The sequence below is a fragment of the Pogoniulus pusillus genome, chromosome 9 (genome assembly GCF_015220805.1).
Source record: "Pogoniulus pusillus isolate bPogPus1 chromosome 9, bPogPus1.pri, whole genome shotgun sequence".
Taxonomy (NCBI): domain Eukaryota; kingdom Metazoa; phylum Chordata; class Aves; order Piciformes; family Lybiidae; genus Pogoniulus; species Pogoniulus pusillus.
In genome coordinates, this window is record NC_087272.1 from 29,416,758 (window position 1) to 29,434,537 (window position 17,780).

General features: G+C 59.9%; 1 protein-coding gene across 3 annotated transcripts; it reads left to right on the forward strand.

The window, feature by feature from the left end:
* Window positions 1–137: 137 nt before the first annotated feature.
* Window positions 138–17,442, forward strand: LOXL3 (lysyl oxidase like 3). Of its 3 annotated transcripts, none has more exons than XM_064149086.1 (15): window positions 138–219; window positions 6,645–6,966; window positions 7,604–7,767; window positions 8,556–8,767; window positions 11,793–11,852; window positions 12,097–12,325; window positions 12,618–12,798; window positions 13,021–13,175; window positions 14,133–14,288; window positions 14,535–14,697; window positions 14,962–15,205; window positions 15,606–15,721; window positions 15,860–15,996; window positions 16,432–16,543; window positions 16,775–17,442. In XM_064149086.1, exons 2-15 carry the CDS (start codon window positions 6,657–6,659, stop codon window positions 16,846–16,848), a joined length of 2,313 nt encoding a protein of 770 aa, XP_064005156.1. In that variant the 5' UTR covers window positions 138–219; window positions 6,645–6,656; the 3' UTR covers window positions 16,849–17,442. The 3 variants fall into 3 exon arrangements, with proteins under 3 accessions (XP_064005156.1, XP_064005158.1, XP_064005157.1); XM_064149087.1 differs by having other exon boundaries at window positions 140–207; XM_064149088.1 differs by lacking the exon at window positions 11,793–11,852.
* The last annotated feature ends 338 nt before the right edge of the window (window positions 17,443–17,780 follow it).

Sequence of the window (17,780 nt, forward strand, 5' to 3'; positions counted from 1 at the left end):
CCATCCCGGGGCGCTGGAGGGGGTCGCGGCGCCGGCCCTCCCCGTACCGGCTGCGGGGCCAGGCCGGGGCCACTCGGGCAAGGCTTGGGGCGGGCCAGGGCGGAGAGGGGCGGCACAGCGCAGCGCGGCGCGGCTCGGCCCCGCCGGCACTCCGCTGGACGCTCCCGCTTGGCGCTGCCGGAGCCGCGCACCCCGTGGGGACGAAAGGTACCGCCCAGGGTAGGCGAGCAGGGTCGGCCCGAAGGCGGCGGGGCAGCACGGCTCGGACCGGCCCCGGATCGGGGGCGGTGGGGCTGGATGCGTTGAGCCGCGCTCGGCACCCGCTGAGCCTGTCGGGCAGTGTCGGGGGGCGCGGAGGGAGGCCGCCGGGGCCGGGGCTGGGCGCCGGGCAGGCGCACGGAGGATGCCTCAGGCGGGCTGTGCGGAGCGGGACCGAACAGAGCCGGACGCGGGCCTAATGGCTCAGTGCGGGCTTGTGCAGCCGCCGCCGGGCGAGGGCTGTGTGCGCGTACCGGGTGCCGCTTGCCCTACCCCGAAGCCCGGCGATTCTTAGCGGATCTATGGAGCACCGGCGGGGCGCTGGCAGCACGGTCCCGGCCACCCGCGGCCGGAGAGCCCTGTCGGCTGCCCGCTGCAGAGGCTTGCTCCGTGCCGGCAGCGGCTCGGAGCCGTGCGGTGCCCTCCGCCATGCCCCAGTGCTCAGCGTGGGAGGCTGTGGGTGCACAGGACGCCTGACAGCTGCCCAGTTGCCTGGTAGCTCCAGGCAGACTGCTTCTCTGCTGGGCACTGCTGGGCCCCCCAGACCCGCCGTGCCTGCCTGGGGGCATGTCGCTGGTGGCTGCAGCGTCTGCACATTCCTGCGCCCAGCCTATAGGTGGTTCCTCTCAGGGCTACCCCCCAGAGACCGGGGGAGCCCGGGGTGAAGCGGGCGAGCTCTCGCAGAGCCAAGGATCTGGCTGTGTCCTGGGGAAGCTGGGTACAGTTAGGAACCGCCAAGGGCTGTGCTTTGCTCTGCTCTGGCTTACAGACTGACATCAGGACAGAGGTACGTCAGGGAAAGGAGATGCAGCCTCAGCATGCACTGAGTGCTCTGCCCCTGCTGACTCTCCCGACAGCCCCGGGAGCAGGAATTTCCTAGCCACGGCAGTGTCCCTGTCGCTGCTCCGGGTGGGGGCACGCAGTGAGATGGCACCCTGCCTTCTGGGCTGCCAACCAGTGGGAGGTGGGTGGTGTTGTGAGATGTCACTAATCCTGCCAGGGTGGTCAGGTTCCCGTGGTGGCCCTGGAGTGCTCCTTGATGCTTCTGGGACCAGTTCATCTGTGGAGACATGCTGCCCACCAGACCTTGTCTGTGCTTATGCCAGAGCTCAAATCTCATAGCGTTCCTGCAGGCAGAGAGCCAGCTGGTCCTCGCCCGAGTGTGGTGGAGGTGTCGGGGCTCCCCCAGCTCGTGCTCATTCCCATCACACCAGGGCTGCTGGGAAGCAGGAGGAGTGAAGTAGACCCATCCAGGCAGCTGGGATTGCGAAAGGCCCAGTGCTGGGCTGTGTGTTCTGGGTCCCTGGGGAAGAAGGAGGGGATGGAACCAAGAGCCTGGAGCCATGGGACCCACCAGACCTTCTATTCTAAGTGCTGGGGACATGACTCCATTCTCTCAGGGATGTCCTGATGTGGGCAGAGTGTGACTGTATCACCCCTTAACCTTTCCAAGGAAAGATAAACAGAGGGATCTTCTTCCTCCTTGTACTGGCAGCTTTCCCAGGTCTTCAGTTGCTTGTGCTGCTCTGCTGAGTTCTCTCAGTTGTCAGTGCCTGGGTTGCTCTGCATCCCTTCTCGTGACTCAGGGAGGACTCTGAGGGAGCTTGTTTCTATGGAGTGAGGCATGATCTGGCCCTCACTGACTGCTGCCGTCAGGGAGGCTGTCCCTATGCTGCAGGGGTGTTCCATGCTTGGCTGACCAAAAATACCGATGTTCTGGTGTTCACTGTTCATCAGGAGCTGCCCTTCCTGAGAGCCGTTTGCTCTTCTCTGAGGTTTCCTCTGCTAGAGAGCACATAAACTCTGAACAGCCCTTGGGAGCCAGTGGCCCTGCTGGGTTCCGGGAACCTCTTGTTGGCACAGCTGAGATCCTCTGCAGCACACAGCTGGGGCAGTGGAGCAACAGTGGAGGCAGTGCTTGCCCAGGAGGGCTGCAGGCCCTGGCAAGGAGTTCTGTCCTGGGACGCAGAAGCCCTCTTCTTCCACTGGAGCAGGCAGAGCCTGTGGGGCTGGTGTGGGAGCAGTACGAGCAGTGCCATGGCTCCTGCTGCCTCACAGGGCTGCCTGCTGTACCAGGAGAACCCTGTGCCCATGCTGGCCTTGGCAGCACTAAGGTCAGGGGATGTGGGAAGTCCTTCAGGGCTCTGGGGCATCCCACCACCAAGCATCTGTGGGCTGGGAGGTGGCTTGGGGCCCTGTGCACACCCTGCTGCAACATTCCTGAGGTTTCCTGGGCAGTGGCGAGGACCTGGGCTGCTCTCCAGCTCCCGGGCCCAGCATTTGCTCAGGGCCAGCCTGTCCTCCAGAACGCTTTCCACTTGCCGCTGTGTGAGCCACTGGTGTGCTGGGACAGGCACGTTCAGCACGGCATGGCATGGCACAGGCCGGCCGGCAGCTCCATCAGGGTCCCTGTCCAAGAGGATGCAGTCTCTGGCTGGAGCAGGAAGCTGGCAGCAGGATGGCTGGAGCAGGACTGTGCTTGGCTCTTGTCCAAGACATGCAGTGGAAGCAGCCAGGGGACATGCCTAGACACGCCGTCCCTGTGCCAGGTGATTCCCAGTCCCCTGCCCCTCTCCACATGCTGGCTGGCCGTGCCCAGGCTGTCTGCACCTCTGTTTTTTACCCTCTCCAGGGGATGCGCGTGGCTCCTGCAGGTTCCTGATCATCTGCAAACTCCAGTGCTCACATCCTCCTACTGTGCTGGTGGTGGCACCAGCTGTCCCTTGCACCAGTGGGGTGGGACCTGTCGCCCTTACAGACCCTTGTTCCCAGCAGGAGTAATCTGTGGAGGCTGGGCAAAGGGGTGGACGTTCCCCTAGCTGAGGTGGGGAGGAGATGGGAAATGCGCCTTGGGTCTCTTGTGCTGGGTGATCGAGTCCCTCTATGGTGCACGTACCAAAGAGCCCCAGCTCTAGCACTGATCTTGTGCCCTCCTGCTGTGCCACCTGGCAGGACAGCATCCCATGAAGCTGTGTCAGGGCTGGAGGAAAAGGCTGGAACGGGGAGGTGCTGGGCCCAGATCAACCCCATCTGCCATTCCTGCTGTGGCTGGGAGTAAGCTCTGACCTGGAGCAGCTGGCAGGATCCAGAGCAAAGCTTGGCAGTAGACTGGGGAAGTTGGGCAGTGTCACAAGACTAGACAAGAGCAACTGCACAGCTTGAGTTTGAGAAGGTGGAAAAAGAGACCTGGACAATGAGAGCCCTATTAGCCTGATCCTCCTGTGTGTGGACTTGGAGCACACTCTGAGAAGGAGATGGTGCAGGAATGGGGAAATAGCTTGTGCTGTGCCCCAGGGAACTCAGATGAGTAGCTGTTGGCCCAGGCAGACATCAGCAGAGCTTTCACCAGGGAGTGCCAAGATGAGTGGCAGGAGCTGAGAACAGGATGGGCTACAAGGGCAGAGGAATCACAGTGGGGACAAGGGATGCTGCAGCCATAGCAGAGGAAAGCTATGACCCATGAGAAGAGTGCCAAGGGTGGCAGCGAGCTGAGGTTAATGCAGAAATGGATGGCAGAAGTTTGAGCAATTGAAGGATTGTGAGGAAGAGAGATCCACAGTGGGCTTTTAAATACAGACACTTAGATGGCTGAGCTGGGGCTGCCAGAGCTGGGCTGCAGTAGGACGTCCCTGCCCCATCCCAGAGCACCTCCTGCCAGTGTTGTAGGAGTTGGGGCCCTGGGCTGGGGAACTTTTGTCCTGACTCTCAAACTGGGGCAAGGCTGGGACCTGTTATCAGTCTCCATGACATCTGTGATTTGGGTGATCCTGTTTAGACTGAGCATACCAAATCCTGGGCACAATACTGGGACTTGGTGGGCACTGGGCCATGTTGGGACCAAGTGCTTTGCCGTGCAAAACCTAAGAACTTTGTTAAGTGCCATGTTCTGGTCTTTGGTCCTACACACTTTGTTCCTGGCTGTTCCTCTCAGTCAAGCACACAGGCTGCACGATGCTGTCTAGATCTGGCTTCATGATTCTGCATGCTCCTGCCCATTTATGTCTTAGCAGACTACACCGAGAGGACTTTTTTCCTCCTCCAGACATGATTTGCTTTGAAGAGCATGTGATCCTCCCTAGAAACCCCGCCACATGGTGACTTCCCCTTTGCTACCACATTTTACTTCCAACAGGTGACCAATTTTAATCCATTTAGCAGAAGGTGCAGTGATTTTGTCAAGTGCTAATTACTCATTAGAAGGTGGTGCCAGATGAATCCAGTGCCTTCCAGTCTCAGCCTGTTATATCCACAGTTACTCCAATTACCCAAACCTGTGATCTCATAAAAGGCCACAGCAGCCCCCTGACATGAGCTATTTCTGCAGAGCTCTTGAGATTGCCATTAATTGTGCTGCTGCTCCTTCGCCTTGTGCTGAGCTGCTGCAAGCCTGCCTGGAGCTGCTGGCTGCCCGCATTGGCATTGGTTGTCTTGCTTGTTCATGGGGCAAGTGCTGGTGAAGCTTTAGTCTTACATGCTTGCAGCTTTCCATGTCTGCTGAGGTAGGTCACAGTACTGAGAGGGCCACGGTGCACAGTGGAGTTCTGAAGATTTATAGAGCTTCATTTGCACATGGAGGTGTCCCTGCACTGACCGATGGGGGGGAAAAGAAGTGTTTTATTACTGCTGCGTTCCCAGGCAGAGCAGAAATGGAGCATTCCTTCTCTGACCAGCCCAGATAAATGCTTTCCTGAACTGCTTGGCAGAGCTGGGGTGGCTCTTTGTGCCCGCCCTCCTCTTTCTCCTGCCACAACAGACTGATTAAAAGGTTGAGCAAAGCCCTTCCCTGCTGCCTGCCCACCAACAGCTTCCTGCTGGGCTTTGTTGTGCTCTGGCAGTGCCAAAGCAGGCAGCTGAGGTGTGGGGAGTGCAGAGCCAGCTCCCTCCAACTCCAGGACTTGTGGGCTGCCCTGAGTTTGGCATGTTCCTACCAGCTGCTCATGGTGTCCCCTGTGCCCCAGGCTGGGACAGGGAAGGGAGATGGACCATGCTGATGTGATTGCCATGAGAGGCTGGTGCATGTCCCATCAAGATGTCTTGCACTGGCCTGGACCAGTGTTGTTGGTCCTTGTTACCCCATGCTCACTGTTGAGCAGCCTTGCAGGCATTTATCCCCAGGGACCTGATGCTCTTGGAGGCACCAGTGTGACAGATGCCCAGGGGACAGGCAGGCAGCAGGACTGGACAACATGGGACAGGGCTTAGTCCAGGGAATGGGGAACCTGAAGAGCAGCCATGATTCCCAAGGATGCCCTGATACCCTTTTTGGCCCCACTGGTAAGCAGACAGTGAGCTGTTGGAAAGTGGGGACAGAGGCTGTCAGGGAAGTGCATTGGCACCATGGGTAGGGTCTGCGAGGGGGTCCCTGTGGTGCAGCTCCACACTGGGAGCCTGTGCAGGGTTTGTGTCTGAGCACTGGAAGGCTAAACCAGTCCTGCCCATGGCTGAGCCAGACCTGCTGCTCTTTCCTGGTGTCTAATGCCAAGCGCAAGCTGTGCAAGTGCAGGAGCTGCTCTTGGGGTGGGAGATGTGAGGTGCAAGAATCTGGTTCTGGTGGACCTTTCCAGAGGGGCTCTCAGGTTTGGGGTGTGCTTTCTCACCTGTGGAACTCTCTGGCTGGAAGGGTGACGTGAGGCTGCAGTAATGGGAGGCAGGTGTGTATCAGAGGGCCAGTGGTGCAGGGTGTGCATCAGAGTTTTGCCCTCAAAGCTGTGTCTGGAGCAGGTCTGACACAATCCATACACAGCTCCGGGGCTGCAGTTCCTCAGGCGTTAAAGTGGTCCCTGAGGATAGATGGGAATAGTGTGCTGGGAAGGACAGGGCTTCACAGAGAAGGGTTTTCACCGTTGTTTACCGATGAGGCTGGTGCAGGAACACCACATTCCCGTTGGTATTCCGGAGTTGCAGATGTTAGTGGAGGGCCAGAGGAATGTGGGAGGCTCTGGCTGCCTTGCTCCTGGGCTGGCAGCTCCTCATGGCAGTGCTGTTACACAGTTCCTGGTGGATTAGATTCTGGCTGGTCCAGCTGGGCTTTCCCTGGGCCCTGGTCCTGCTCCAGTTCGGGCAGCTGCTGCCTCTCCTGCCCAGATGGCTTTTCTTGGGTGATGCAAACCTTTTTCCTGTGTTGCTGCCCCTTGGTGCGGGATGTTGGTAGTGGCTGTTCATGAGGTGCTGGGAAGTTACTGGACAACCGACGGCAGCCCTGGGGTCCAGAGCCGATGCAAAGGGCTGGGGATGGAGGGCATGGGGCAGGGAGTGGGAGTGGACTGGCTCTGGCTGGGGATGGGATGCTGGTGCTGAGCGGAGCTGCATGTGAGCAGGGGTTTGACCAGCACGGGGCTGGGATTTTGGCACAGCTTGTGCATTCTTTGCCCTTTCTGCCCTTGCAGAGCCAAGCTGCCATGGGAAGCTGTGGCACATGGGCATGGCAGGAGCTGCTGGTGTTGCTGAGCAGCATGTGGCTGTGGGTGGACAGTGCCCAGCCCACCCCTGCAGGCCCCACGCCCCAGCCCGGACCGCAGCTGAGGTTTCGCCTGGCCGGTTACCCACGCAAGCACAACGAGGGCCGCGTGGAGGTCTTCTACAATGACGAGTGGGGCACCATCTGCGACGACGACTTCTCGCTGGCCAACGCGCACGTGCTGTGCCGCCACCTCGGCTTCGTGGCTGCTGCCGGCTGGGCCCACAGCGCCAAATACGGCAAAGGCGTGGGTAAGAGCGGGGCGGTGGGCACAGCCCCCCTCTGCTGCGCGGGTTGGGGCCAGCTGGGCTGGGGCTGCCTGGGTACTGCAATGGGGTGTTCTGCAGCAGGTCTGCACACACCTGCGCCAGTGGGTGCTGGGGTGTGAGAGGCAGGTCCAGTGCCTGCCAAGTGCCCGGCAGGGTGTGTGGGCATGCATGTGTGTGTATGTGCTCTCTGTGTTTCTATGTGAGCTGCTGTGCCTGTGTCCGGACTGTGGAGTGGCTGTGGGCATGCACTTGCTGCAGCTGTGGGGCTGGTGTAGGGCAGCTGCAGCTCAGGGCTGGTGCAAGTGTATGGCAAGAGATGCAGCAGGCCGTGCTGGAGGTGAGATGCTGTACAGACCTAGGGCACGTGTTAGACAGGGGCTTTATGTCTGGCAGAGCAGCCCCTTGGGCAGATGAAACTCCCGCATCTGCAGGTCCCCTGCTCAGGGCTTTGCTCTTGGCATTTCACTGGCTTTGACTATGTGCCAAGGGAGAGCTGCACCCTGCCCAGCATCCACTCTTCTGCTGCACACCTGCTTGATCCTGGCTGTGCTTCATGGGCAAGTTCCCTGGTCTCAGAGAGTGCTGCATGGCCTCTCACTCCAGCCCTGGTGTCTGGCAGGACGGATCTGGCTGGACAATGTGAACTGTGCTGGAAGTGAGAAGAGCATTGGGGACTGCAAACACCGGGGCTGGGGGAACAGTGACTGCAGCCATGAGGAAGATGCAGGAGTCATCTGCAAGGACGAGCGCATCCCAGGCTTCAAGGACTCCAATGTCATCGAGGTGAGGAAGCTGCTGGCCACAACAGGCAGCCAGAGCTGCCCAGGATCCCAGAGAGGCCCTGTCACACAGACTGCTTCCATTATCCCTGCACAGCAGCACAGAGCTGCCATGGCCTCTCCTATGTATCCTGAGCTGCTGCTTCTCACAACAGCCTCTCTGGGTCAGGCGCTGGCTCCTCTGCAGCCTGCTTTCTTCTTTCTCCTGCCTGCTGGAACTGCTCCTCCACGCTGAACTCAACACAAGTGGCCTCTATGATTCTGTGATTCTTCCAGACTCTCCTTCCCAGACCAAGTCCCATGGCTATCCTTCTCTTCCTGGCTGAGACCTCTGTCCCCTTGCAGACGCAGTGAAGGACAAGGCCCTGCTCAGGCTGTGGCTTGGGTGTGGGGACATGGCACAGATCTGAGCATGGGATGGCAGAGCTCCTGTGAGGCATGCGAGGCTCAGGTCATGCCCTTCTGGCTTTGCTCAATGTCCCAGCTGCTGCGGGGTGGGTGCCTGGGTGTGGGGCTCTCTGGACAGCCTCCTCCTGGATGCAGGATCCTGAGGTGATGGGACAGCAGTACTGGCTCTCCTGGCTGTGCGCCCAGGAAACGGGCACTAGCTAGCCCTTGGCTGCCCAGGGTCGTTGCAAGTGACCTGCAGGGATGCAGGACCTGGCTGTCTGTCATTGTCCCCCATTTGGGACTTTGTCTCATCTCCTGGGTGTGCCTACACCCTCAAGGCATTCTAGCAGGGATGCATGGCAGCAAGGTGCGGTGCAAGCTGGGCTGCCCTGTGCTCCGCAGACTGAGCAGAGCCACGTGGAGGAGGTCCGCCTGCGGCCAGTGGTGTCCGGGGCCCGGCGGCAGCTGCCGGTGATCGAGGGCATTGTGGAGGTGCGTTACAAGGATGGCTGGGCACAGATCTGCGACGAGGGCTGGGACAGCCGGAACAGCCGCGTTGTCTGTGGTATGATGGGCTTCCCCGCAGAGAAGAAGGTCAACAGGAACTTCTACAAGTAAGTGAGGCTGGCACAGAGCCTGCGGACCTGTGTTGTCAGAGCAGAGCTAGGGATACAGGGTGGGGCAGGGCTGGGGGCAGAGTCGGGGACATGGGGCAGCGCTGGAGGACAGGAGAGGCCGATGCTGTCAGAAACATCCTTCCCATCCCTGCCACTCGCCAGTTCTGGCCCGAGCTGACTTTGTGGGCACTCGCTGGCTGGACTGGGGAGCCACAGCATGGCTGGGAGGAGCATGGCATGGCCAGGAGCAGTGGTGAGGCTGGGAGCCATGGCTGCCCACCTGCCCTGTGCGCTACTGCAATGTCTACTCCAAGACAGCAGTGTGTACTCCTTGGCAGTGCTGCATCGCCACATCTTCCTCCATGCCCAGGGGAGGTTTGCAGCTATGCATGCCAGGGATGTTCCAGTAGCTCCATAGCCCAAATGAAGGGTGCAGAGTGTGGGCACGGACACGCTGGTGTCCAGTGTGGTACCAGGTGTGGTGCCCAGTACTGCATGTGCCCCTGACTGGGCAGCTGCGGTGTTGCTCCTGCAGGCGGCTGAAGCGTGCGGCCAGGATGAAGGGCCGGAGCCTGGGGCCAGGTGGCAGGTAAGGGGCTCGGGTGCCCCATCTGCTGCACCCTTGGCACAGCTGGTCTCTCTGGCCTCGCTGGGCTCTGCCATTAGAACAGATCCTGGCACAATGGGATCCAGATGGAGCAGACTGAGGGCCTGGGCTGTGCTGGGACGGCAGGACAAACACTACCTTGGTGGGACCTGCCTGTCACACCAAGGTCTCCTGTCTGCTGGGAGAGACAATCTTTCTCCGAGGCTGGTGATGTTCTGGGCAGAGCAGCCCCTATCCTGCATACCGGGCAGGAGTTCTGACACCGGGGTCAGGGGCTGCAGTGCCAAGCTACCGTGGGCAGGATTCCCTGCCGGATGCGGACAGGGCTGTGGTGTCCTGTGTTGCAGCTCCACGGGGACCAGCAGCCTCGGAGCTGAGCTGCCTCTCCCGGTGGAGGGGGAGCTGTGGGAATGGGCTGCTTTCTCTAGAAAGCAGCAGTGGGGAAGCTGGAAAGGCTGTGCACCTCTCCATTCTCTGCAGGCTGTGCTGGCAGGGTGAGCTGGTGTGGGCATGAGAGCACTTGCTCAGCAGTCCTGGGCACTGATCTGATGGGCATAGTGTGACAAGTCTCATCCCCCGCACTGCATCTGCATAGGATCTCTTGTACCCTCTGCTCCCTCACTCTTGCTGCCTCTGCCAGTCTCAAGGGATAATCTGGTTTCCCTTTGCCTTCATCCCTGAACCTTGCTGCTGGGTCTGCTGGTGGGTGCAGTGAGCTAGAGTGCACAGCTCTAGGCTATGGCATGGCACCTCTTATCTGAGTCCACTGCCACTGTGGGGATGTTGCTCTGCCCTAGCATATGGTTCCACCACCTTCCCTGATGCCAAAGATGCCCTACACTGTGGATACATCACAGTCTCTTCATTGTGACACTTCTCAGCTTTGTGTCTCTAGTTGGCATCCTCACCAGCTCCTGCAGCCCGGTGATGGAAATCCATCTTGTGGGGTCTCCTCAGATCCCCACCCAACACTCCTGCTCACTGCATCTTGTTGCTTCTGGTGAAGTTTGGTGCTGACTGTTGCTTTCCAATGAGTGAATACTTTCCCCACAGCACTAGGTGAGATGTTTCTTGAAGGCCATGATGCTGTGGTCTGCTCCCTTCCCTCCACCTGGAGCAGGAGCTGACTTCTGGAAGTCATGGTGGTTTGCTGGTTTGTGATTGATCTGGGTCTGCATGGCTGCAGTCATAGGCGGGGTCATAGGCTAATCCAGGCTGGAAGGAGCCTGCCAGAATCCTGGTCCAACTCCTATGTGTAGCAGGGCCAGCTGTAGGTCAGCCCAAGACTTCATCCAGTTGACTTTTGGAAACCTCCAGGGATGGAGATCAGTGGCCTCTGCTCCAATACTAAGCAGCCCTCATGGGGAAGAAGTTTTTTCTCACTCTGAGCCTGAACCTCGTGTTGCCCACTGACACATAGTTTCTCTTGTGCTCTCCCCTCCCATGGCTGAAAGAGCAGGGCTGTGGTTCTGAGAGCCCCATGTAGGGAGAAGATGGCTGCTGTCAGAGCCCCCAGAGCCACCACTGCCCCAGGCTAGAGCAGCTTTGTGCTCTATCTCTCCTCCAGCTATGACTCTGATGGTTCTCCCCAGTGGTTGCAGCACTTGGCTGATGTCTTTCTTGTACTGGGGACCCAGAACTGGATACAGAATGTGAAGGGTGCCGATGTCCTCCAGCCATTTGAATCTTGGTTCCTGGCAGCCCTGTGCTGTGTTCTGGGGCTCACTGGGCTGTGTGGTCTGCCGTGGCTCTGCCACTGGCCAGCAGTCAGTTGCCAGGCTTGGTTTTGCTGTGTCCCGTTGGGGGTGTCAGTCCTCTGCCCTATTTTGGGGCACTCTGCTCTTCACTCCCTGTCATTTCTGGGGTTTTGGCCCTCCCTTTGGCATGTTAGGACCACACCTACATCATGGCAGCCTTGCCAACCAGCAGCGAGCCTACTGTGCTGTATGGCACTGGGGAGGACACTCATTGCCTGTGCTGGCTGCTTGGTGCTGTGCTTGCTGGGCATTCTGCTTCCTTCGGAGTGTGGCACAATGATGGTGTCTAGTGTCTGGATGAGGGCATGGGCACACCTCACTTGTACCTGCCAGATCAAATCATTGCAAATGGTGTTTGATCTTCTGCTGTGTGACAAGGCAGCATGGGATGTTGCTGCATCCAGCACCGTTTCCTGGTGGAATCTGGGCAGGAAACTGCATCATTGCTGTGGAGGGAGGGCAGTTGTGTCACTGCTGGAAGCAGATAATGCTTCTTACACCCATGTGTGACGCAGAGAGATGTGCATGAGTGTCTTTCAGGGGCCAAGTGCTCAGTTCAGTCTCCAGTGGGGTGGGCTGTGCTCCCAGTGTCACCACAGCTGGCAGGGCTGTCAGCCTGAGGCCCTGGGCTCCTTGATGGTTGTTTTCTGTTTTCCAGGCTGGCCTCCAAGTCTCAGCCTAAACAAAAGCGCAGGGAGGACGTAGGGCCCAGGAAGAGGTAAATGGCTCCAGTGGAGAGCCTGAGTGGCAGGACTCCTGCTCAGTCCCACCAGAGTTTATGTCCCCATGCTGCTGGGGATGTGGAACAGGCAGCTGGTGAGGGGTGGGCACCCCACAGGTACTGCATCTCTCCCTGGGGGACAATGCCAGGGGCATGGGTGTAGAGTGCAGCTGCAGGCCATCGCTCCCTCACTGCAGGCTGGCCAGGCTGGTTGTGTCTCAGGACTCCTCTCTCCTCACAGGCTGTTCTCAGAGCGGCAGAAGCTCAACTACCGCCTGCACTCGGTGTCCTGCACGGGCACTGAGGTGCACCTCTCTATGTGCACCTTTGAGTTCTACCGGGGCAATGCCTCAGCTGCCTGCAGGGCTGGCATGCCTGCTGTCGTCAGCTGTGTGCCCGGGCCCCTCTTCACCACTGCCAATGGCCACAAGAAGAAACAGCGCCAGCAGCAGCAGCAGCAGCAGGGCCAGGTGAGCCCTGCGGAGAGGGGGACAAGCCCTGCAGTGTCCCACGGCTGGCCATTGCCCTGCTGCACGGCTCTGTGCTCCAGGCTGCAACCCAGAGCGGGTCTGTCTGTCCCTGGGTGACCAGCTCCTAGAGCAGGAGATGGGGATGGGGTCCTGTTGCAGCACAGTCCCTGTGTGTGCCAGTCAGAGCCAGCACCCCCTGTGCCACACCATGCTGTGTGATGCTGTGCTGCAATGTGCTGTGCCATGCCGGATGCACTGTCCCATGGCATGGCCTGACCCTGCTCCCCTGTAGCAGCGAATTCGGCTGAAGGGTGGTGCAAAGGTTGGTGAGGGCCGCGTCGAGGTGCTCAAGAGCAGCCAGTGGGGCACCATCTGTGATGACCGCTGGAACCTGCTGTCAGCCAGCGTGGTGTGCCGGGAGCTGGGCTTCGGCAGTGCCAAGGAGGCCCTCACCGGGGCACGCATGGGCCAAGGTGAGGATGCTGGGCTGGAGGTGCCAGGAATTGCCCTCCTGGGCATGTGGAAGAGACATGTATCTGGGTGTAAGGCTCTGCTGGCCCTTAGGGAGCCAAGGGGGGCCAGGACCATGCCAGACTCTCTTGATGCATGCCAAGGAGCAAGGGCAGCCGTGGGATCAGGATGGCCATGGCCATCCCTGTGTCACTGAGCCCTGAGTCCTGCTGTTCCCCCATCAGGAACAGGACCCATCCACCTCAATGAAGTGCAGTGCCTGGGCACAGAGAAGTCCCTCTGGAGCTGCCCCTTCAAGAACATCACACAGGAGGATTGCAAGCACACAGAGGATGCAGCTGTTCGCTGCAACATCCCCTACATGGGCTACGAGACCTTGGTGCGTGCCGTGGGGCTGTCTGGAGTGGGGTGCTGGGAGGGCCCGTGGGACTCACTGTGGAGTGGTCCATCATGTGTCCTCCTCTGCACCCCATTGCACCTCACACATTTCCCCCTGGGAACCCCCTGAGGCCAGGGATACCTTGGGAGGTTGGGGATTTTGTGTGAGAGGGTAGAAGGAAGGCCACAGTATAGTGGGAAGTGTGGGGCTGCTGCTCTTGCTGTGCTCCTTGCTGCTAGCCCATGCAAGCTCTCCGCAAGAAGCACCAGAAAAAAAATCCCTGTGGGCCAACCAGCAGAGATTTTATTTTTTCTGATGATGAGATGAGTGAATGGAGCCACGTGCTCCTGCTGGCCCTGGCCTGTCATTTCATCCTCTTGGAGCTTCTTAATGTCTCACTCTCTCGTATTTGCCACGTCAGAAATGCAAATGCCGTCTCAAAATGAACCATTTCCCCCTGCTTTAGTGAGACAACTCCCAAACTTATATGGCCCAAACCCTGCCGTTACTTGTGAGCTCTCTGCTGATCAGATCTGTGCCTGGCTTCACTCAGCTCCTGGCTGCCACCTCCTTGTGTGCCCTGGTTATGTGGGCACCACTTGTGATGCTGCTCCTGCCACTGCCTCTCTCTGCAGATTCGGCTAAGCGGGGGCCAGAGCCACTTCGAGGGGTGGGTCGAGGTGGTGCTGGGGACTGGTGATGGGGACCAGCCCCACTGGGGTCTGGTCTGTGCTGAAGGCTGGGGTACGCTCGAGGCGATGGTGGCCTGTCGCCAGCTGGGTCTGGGATTTGCTAACCACGGCTTACAAGTAGGTGCCAGTGCCAGCTTGGCCAGGGCAGCAAGCCACTACCACCACTGCTCCATGGGGACAGGGATGGAAACAGATGAGGACAAGATGGGGTGGGAACATGGCCAGGCAGAGGGCACCAGCTGATGGTACCAGGCCTTCCCTGCAGATCCGCCTGGCTGGTGGGAGGACAATGTTCGAGGGCCGCGTGGAGGTGAAGCAAGGCAGTAAGTGGGGCACGGTGTGCAGCGATGGCTGGACCACCAAGGAGGCGATGGTGGCCTGTCGCCAGCTGGGCCTGGGCTACTCCCTGCATGCAGTGACGGTAGGTGCTGGTGGGGAGGCCCTGGTGACACCCTGGAGAGCACAGGCATCGCATGGCTGTGGGGCTGAGTGGAGGCGAGGCAAAGGGACGTGGCCTCTGTGCCTTGGCATGGGATGCATGTGGGCAGACTAGGTATGTGGGCAGGGCTGTGCTGTGGCACAGGGTGCTAGCTCAGTCTGGGTGTGTATGAGCGTGGCACCCATGGTACCCAGCCCTGCCACCCAGCCTGTCTCACTCCCTCCCTAGGAGACGTGGTACTGGGATGCCAGTAATGTGACGGAGATGGTGCTGAGTGGGGTGAAGTGTGCTGGCCATGAGATGTCCTTGAGTCACTGCCAGCACCATGGCACCAGCCTGAGCTGCAGGAACACGGGCACACGCTTTGCTGCTGGTGTCATCTGCTCTGAGAGTGAGTGGCCATGTGGGCTGTTGGGTGGTGGGGACTGGGCAGTGGGGTCTTGAGTTGATGGTGCTGTGGGGCCAGGGGCTGCATATAATGGGAGTGTGAGCGTGGTGCTGTGAGCAGTGGTGCTTACAGGTGACTGGGTTGCAGGCTCAGCCTGTGCCCAACTGATGGGGAGGCCATGCATTCCCCTGGCTGGCTCAGCCCTGCCCACCCTGCTGGGGACAGCGAGGTGGCCAAGAGAGCCATCTGCCCCTGTCTGCTCCCCAGCTGCCTCTGACCTGCTGCTGCACGCCCCGCTGGTGCAGGAGACGGCGTACATCGAGGACCGGCCGCTGCACATGCTGTACTGCGCTGCTGAAGAGAACTGCCTGGCCAGCTCGGCCCGCCTGGCCAACTGGCCCTACGGGCACCGCCGCCTGCTCCGCTTCTCCTCCCAGATCCACAACAACGGCCGCGCCGACTTCCGACCCAAGGCTGGGCGGCACTCTTGGGTCTGGCACGAGTGCCACCGGTGCGTGCGCGGCGCAGGCAGGAAAGGCCTGCAGGCAGCACTGGCAGGGTGCTGCTGCGGTGGGATGGGTGAGGGTGATGTCAGTGGAGTGTTACACCAGGTGGGGCACTTTTTTACCAGCCTGGGTCCAATTGTGCTCGCTTTGGCATGGAGCAATGCTATGCCCTGCAGCTGAGCCCCCTCCCATAGCCATGTCCCCTCACAAGGCAGGCCTAATCTCTGCCTGACCTTGTAGCACCATGGACTCCATGCAGCAGGTTGTGGGGACCCTCCTCACATCGAGGGGCCAGGCAGGCAGTGGGGGGGCTGCTGCAGGATGGGGTGAGTCTCCCGTGTACTCTCTGGGTCTTCCAGCACTCAGGCACTGGTGCAGCAGGGTGCTGTGGACTCCCTCTTGCAGGCACTACCACAGCATGGACATCTTCACCCACTATGACATCCTCACCCCCAACGGCACCAAGGTGGCAGAGGGACACAAGGCCAGTTTCTGCCTTGAGGACACTGAGTGTGAGGAAGGTGAGTGGGCACCATGGGGCTCTGCAGCACTGCCCCTTCCCACGTCCCTGCTGTGGGGCTGCCCATCCCTGGCTATCATGCAGGGACCAGTCTGGCCGGGGGTTGTGCAGTGACAAGCCACCCTCTTCCTGCCCACAGATGTGGCCAAGCGGTACGAGTGTGCCAACTTTGGGGAGCAGGGCATCACTGTGGGCTGCTGGGACCTGTACCGGCATGACATCGACTGCCAGTGGATCGACATCACTGATGTCAAGCCAGGCAACTACATCCTGCAGGTGCTGCAGCTGAGCTGCCCCCAGACCTTCTTGCAGCCCTCCCCTGTGCACCCCCATTCTCTGCTCCTGTACCCCACCACTCTGGCACTGCACCTCCTCCAGTCTCTGCACCTGCATCCTAGTTCTCGCTACACCCCAGCCCCTGGCTCCCTCTCTGGGCAGGTGGAGCATGGTGGGTCTGAGAAGCAGGGTGCTGGTGAGGGATAGTGCCTGTCCTCCTGCTTGGAGATGTGGAGGGCTCGTGTACTTGGACATGCTTCAGTCCAGGGTTACCTGTTTTGAGCCACACCGCTCATGGGCACCCGGTGCACCCAGGGCCACCCATTGCAGTGACAGCCACTGGCTCCTCAAAGACATCCAGCACATCCCACTGCAGCTAGGGAGGGAAGTCTGCTGGGACTGCAGTGCTGGGTCCTTACTGCCAGTGTCCCACAGGTCGTGATCAACCCCAACTTTGAGGTAGCAGAGAGTGACTTCACCAACAATGCTATGAAATGCAACTGCAAGTATGATGGACATCGCATCTGGGTGCACAGCTGCCACATTGGTAACTGCCCTGGGATGTTGTGTGTGGGGGAGAGGGTACCTGAGGCAGGGTGTGCGCAGAAAGGGGTGTCCCAGGAGAAGGGCAGCAAGGAGGCTGGAGGGATGGATGGCTGGGGTGGTGCCAGGAGGCAGGGGCTGAGGTGTGGGGGCAGCTGTGTTGGGAGTGGAGGTGCTGGCAGGGCAGATGACATGCAGCATTCGAGCTGACGGCTCTTGCCCTCTGCCCATGCAGGCGACGCACTCAGTGAGGAGGCCAACAGGCGCTTTGAGCGGTACCCAGGTCAGCTCAACAACCAGATTTCATAGGGTGACTGGCATCTCCCTGCCTCACCCTGCACAGGTAGAGGAAGCTGCTGGGGGCTGGTGAGGAGGCCTCATGCATGGTACTGCTGGTGCCATGATCTGCTGGGCACTGCCCAGGACTTGCTGTCACCAGCTGCCCTTCCTGCTTTGGGAGATGGTGCTGGAGGCACCACACAGCAACACCTCCCAGCCTGGGGTAAGCACCCCAACCACTGGCCAGAAGATTCTGTGCCCATGTCCTTTGGGCTGTGTACGTGGGTACAGTCTGGGAGGTCCTGTACCCCCACTATGTCCCCTTCTGTTCCCAGTCCCTGCTATCCTAGCTGCACTCCACCTCCCGCTCCCCTGTTCTGCCCTGGTTCCTCTCACCACCACAGCCTCCCTCAGGGCCCAGCACCTACCACCCACACAGGGAGTCGCAGTCCTGTACGGCCCTGACTGAGCCCACGGAGCTCCCCCTTCTCCCCAGGGGCTGGTGTGGCTGCCCCTGCCCTGGCAGCACCACCTCCAGACTGCCTCCAGCTGCCTGGCAGTGCCCCCCACACCCACCTCTTAGTTATAATTTTATTTTCTGTATAAAGTTGCCAGTTCTATTTCCCTAATGGCTGCTGGCTCTTCTCTGGTGTGGGACAAGGAACCTGGAGGGACCAGGAGACACAGTGGCTCAGGCTGCAGTGCTGACCACCATGCTCCAGCAGCGTGGGAGCTGAGCCCCATCCTCTGCACCTGCCTCCAGTACCCACATCGAGTACTCCAGCAGCTGCCTGCACCACCCTCAGCCAGTCCCAGGCTCTCTGGGAGAGCCCTGTGTGAGTGAGGAAGAGCCCCAAGGTGGCTGCTCTGCTCTGCAGCAGTCCCATGGCACCAGAGGGGACAGAAGGGCTGCTCCGGCGCAGCAGGGATGGGGCCAAGTGCGATCTCCCACCCATGCAATG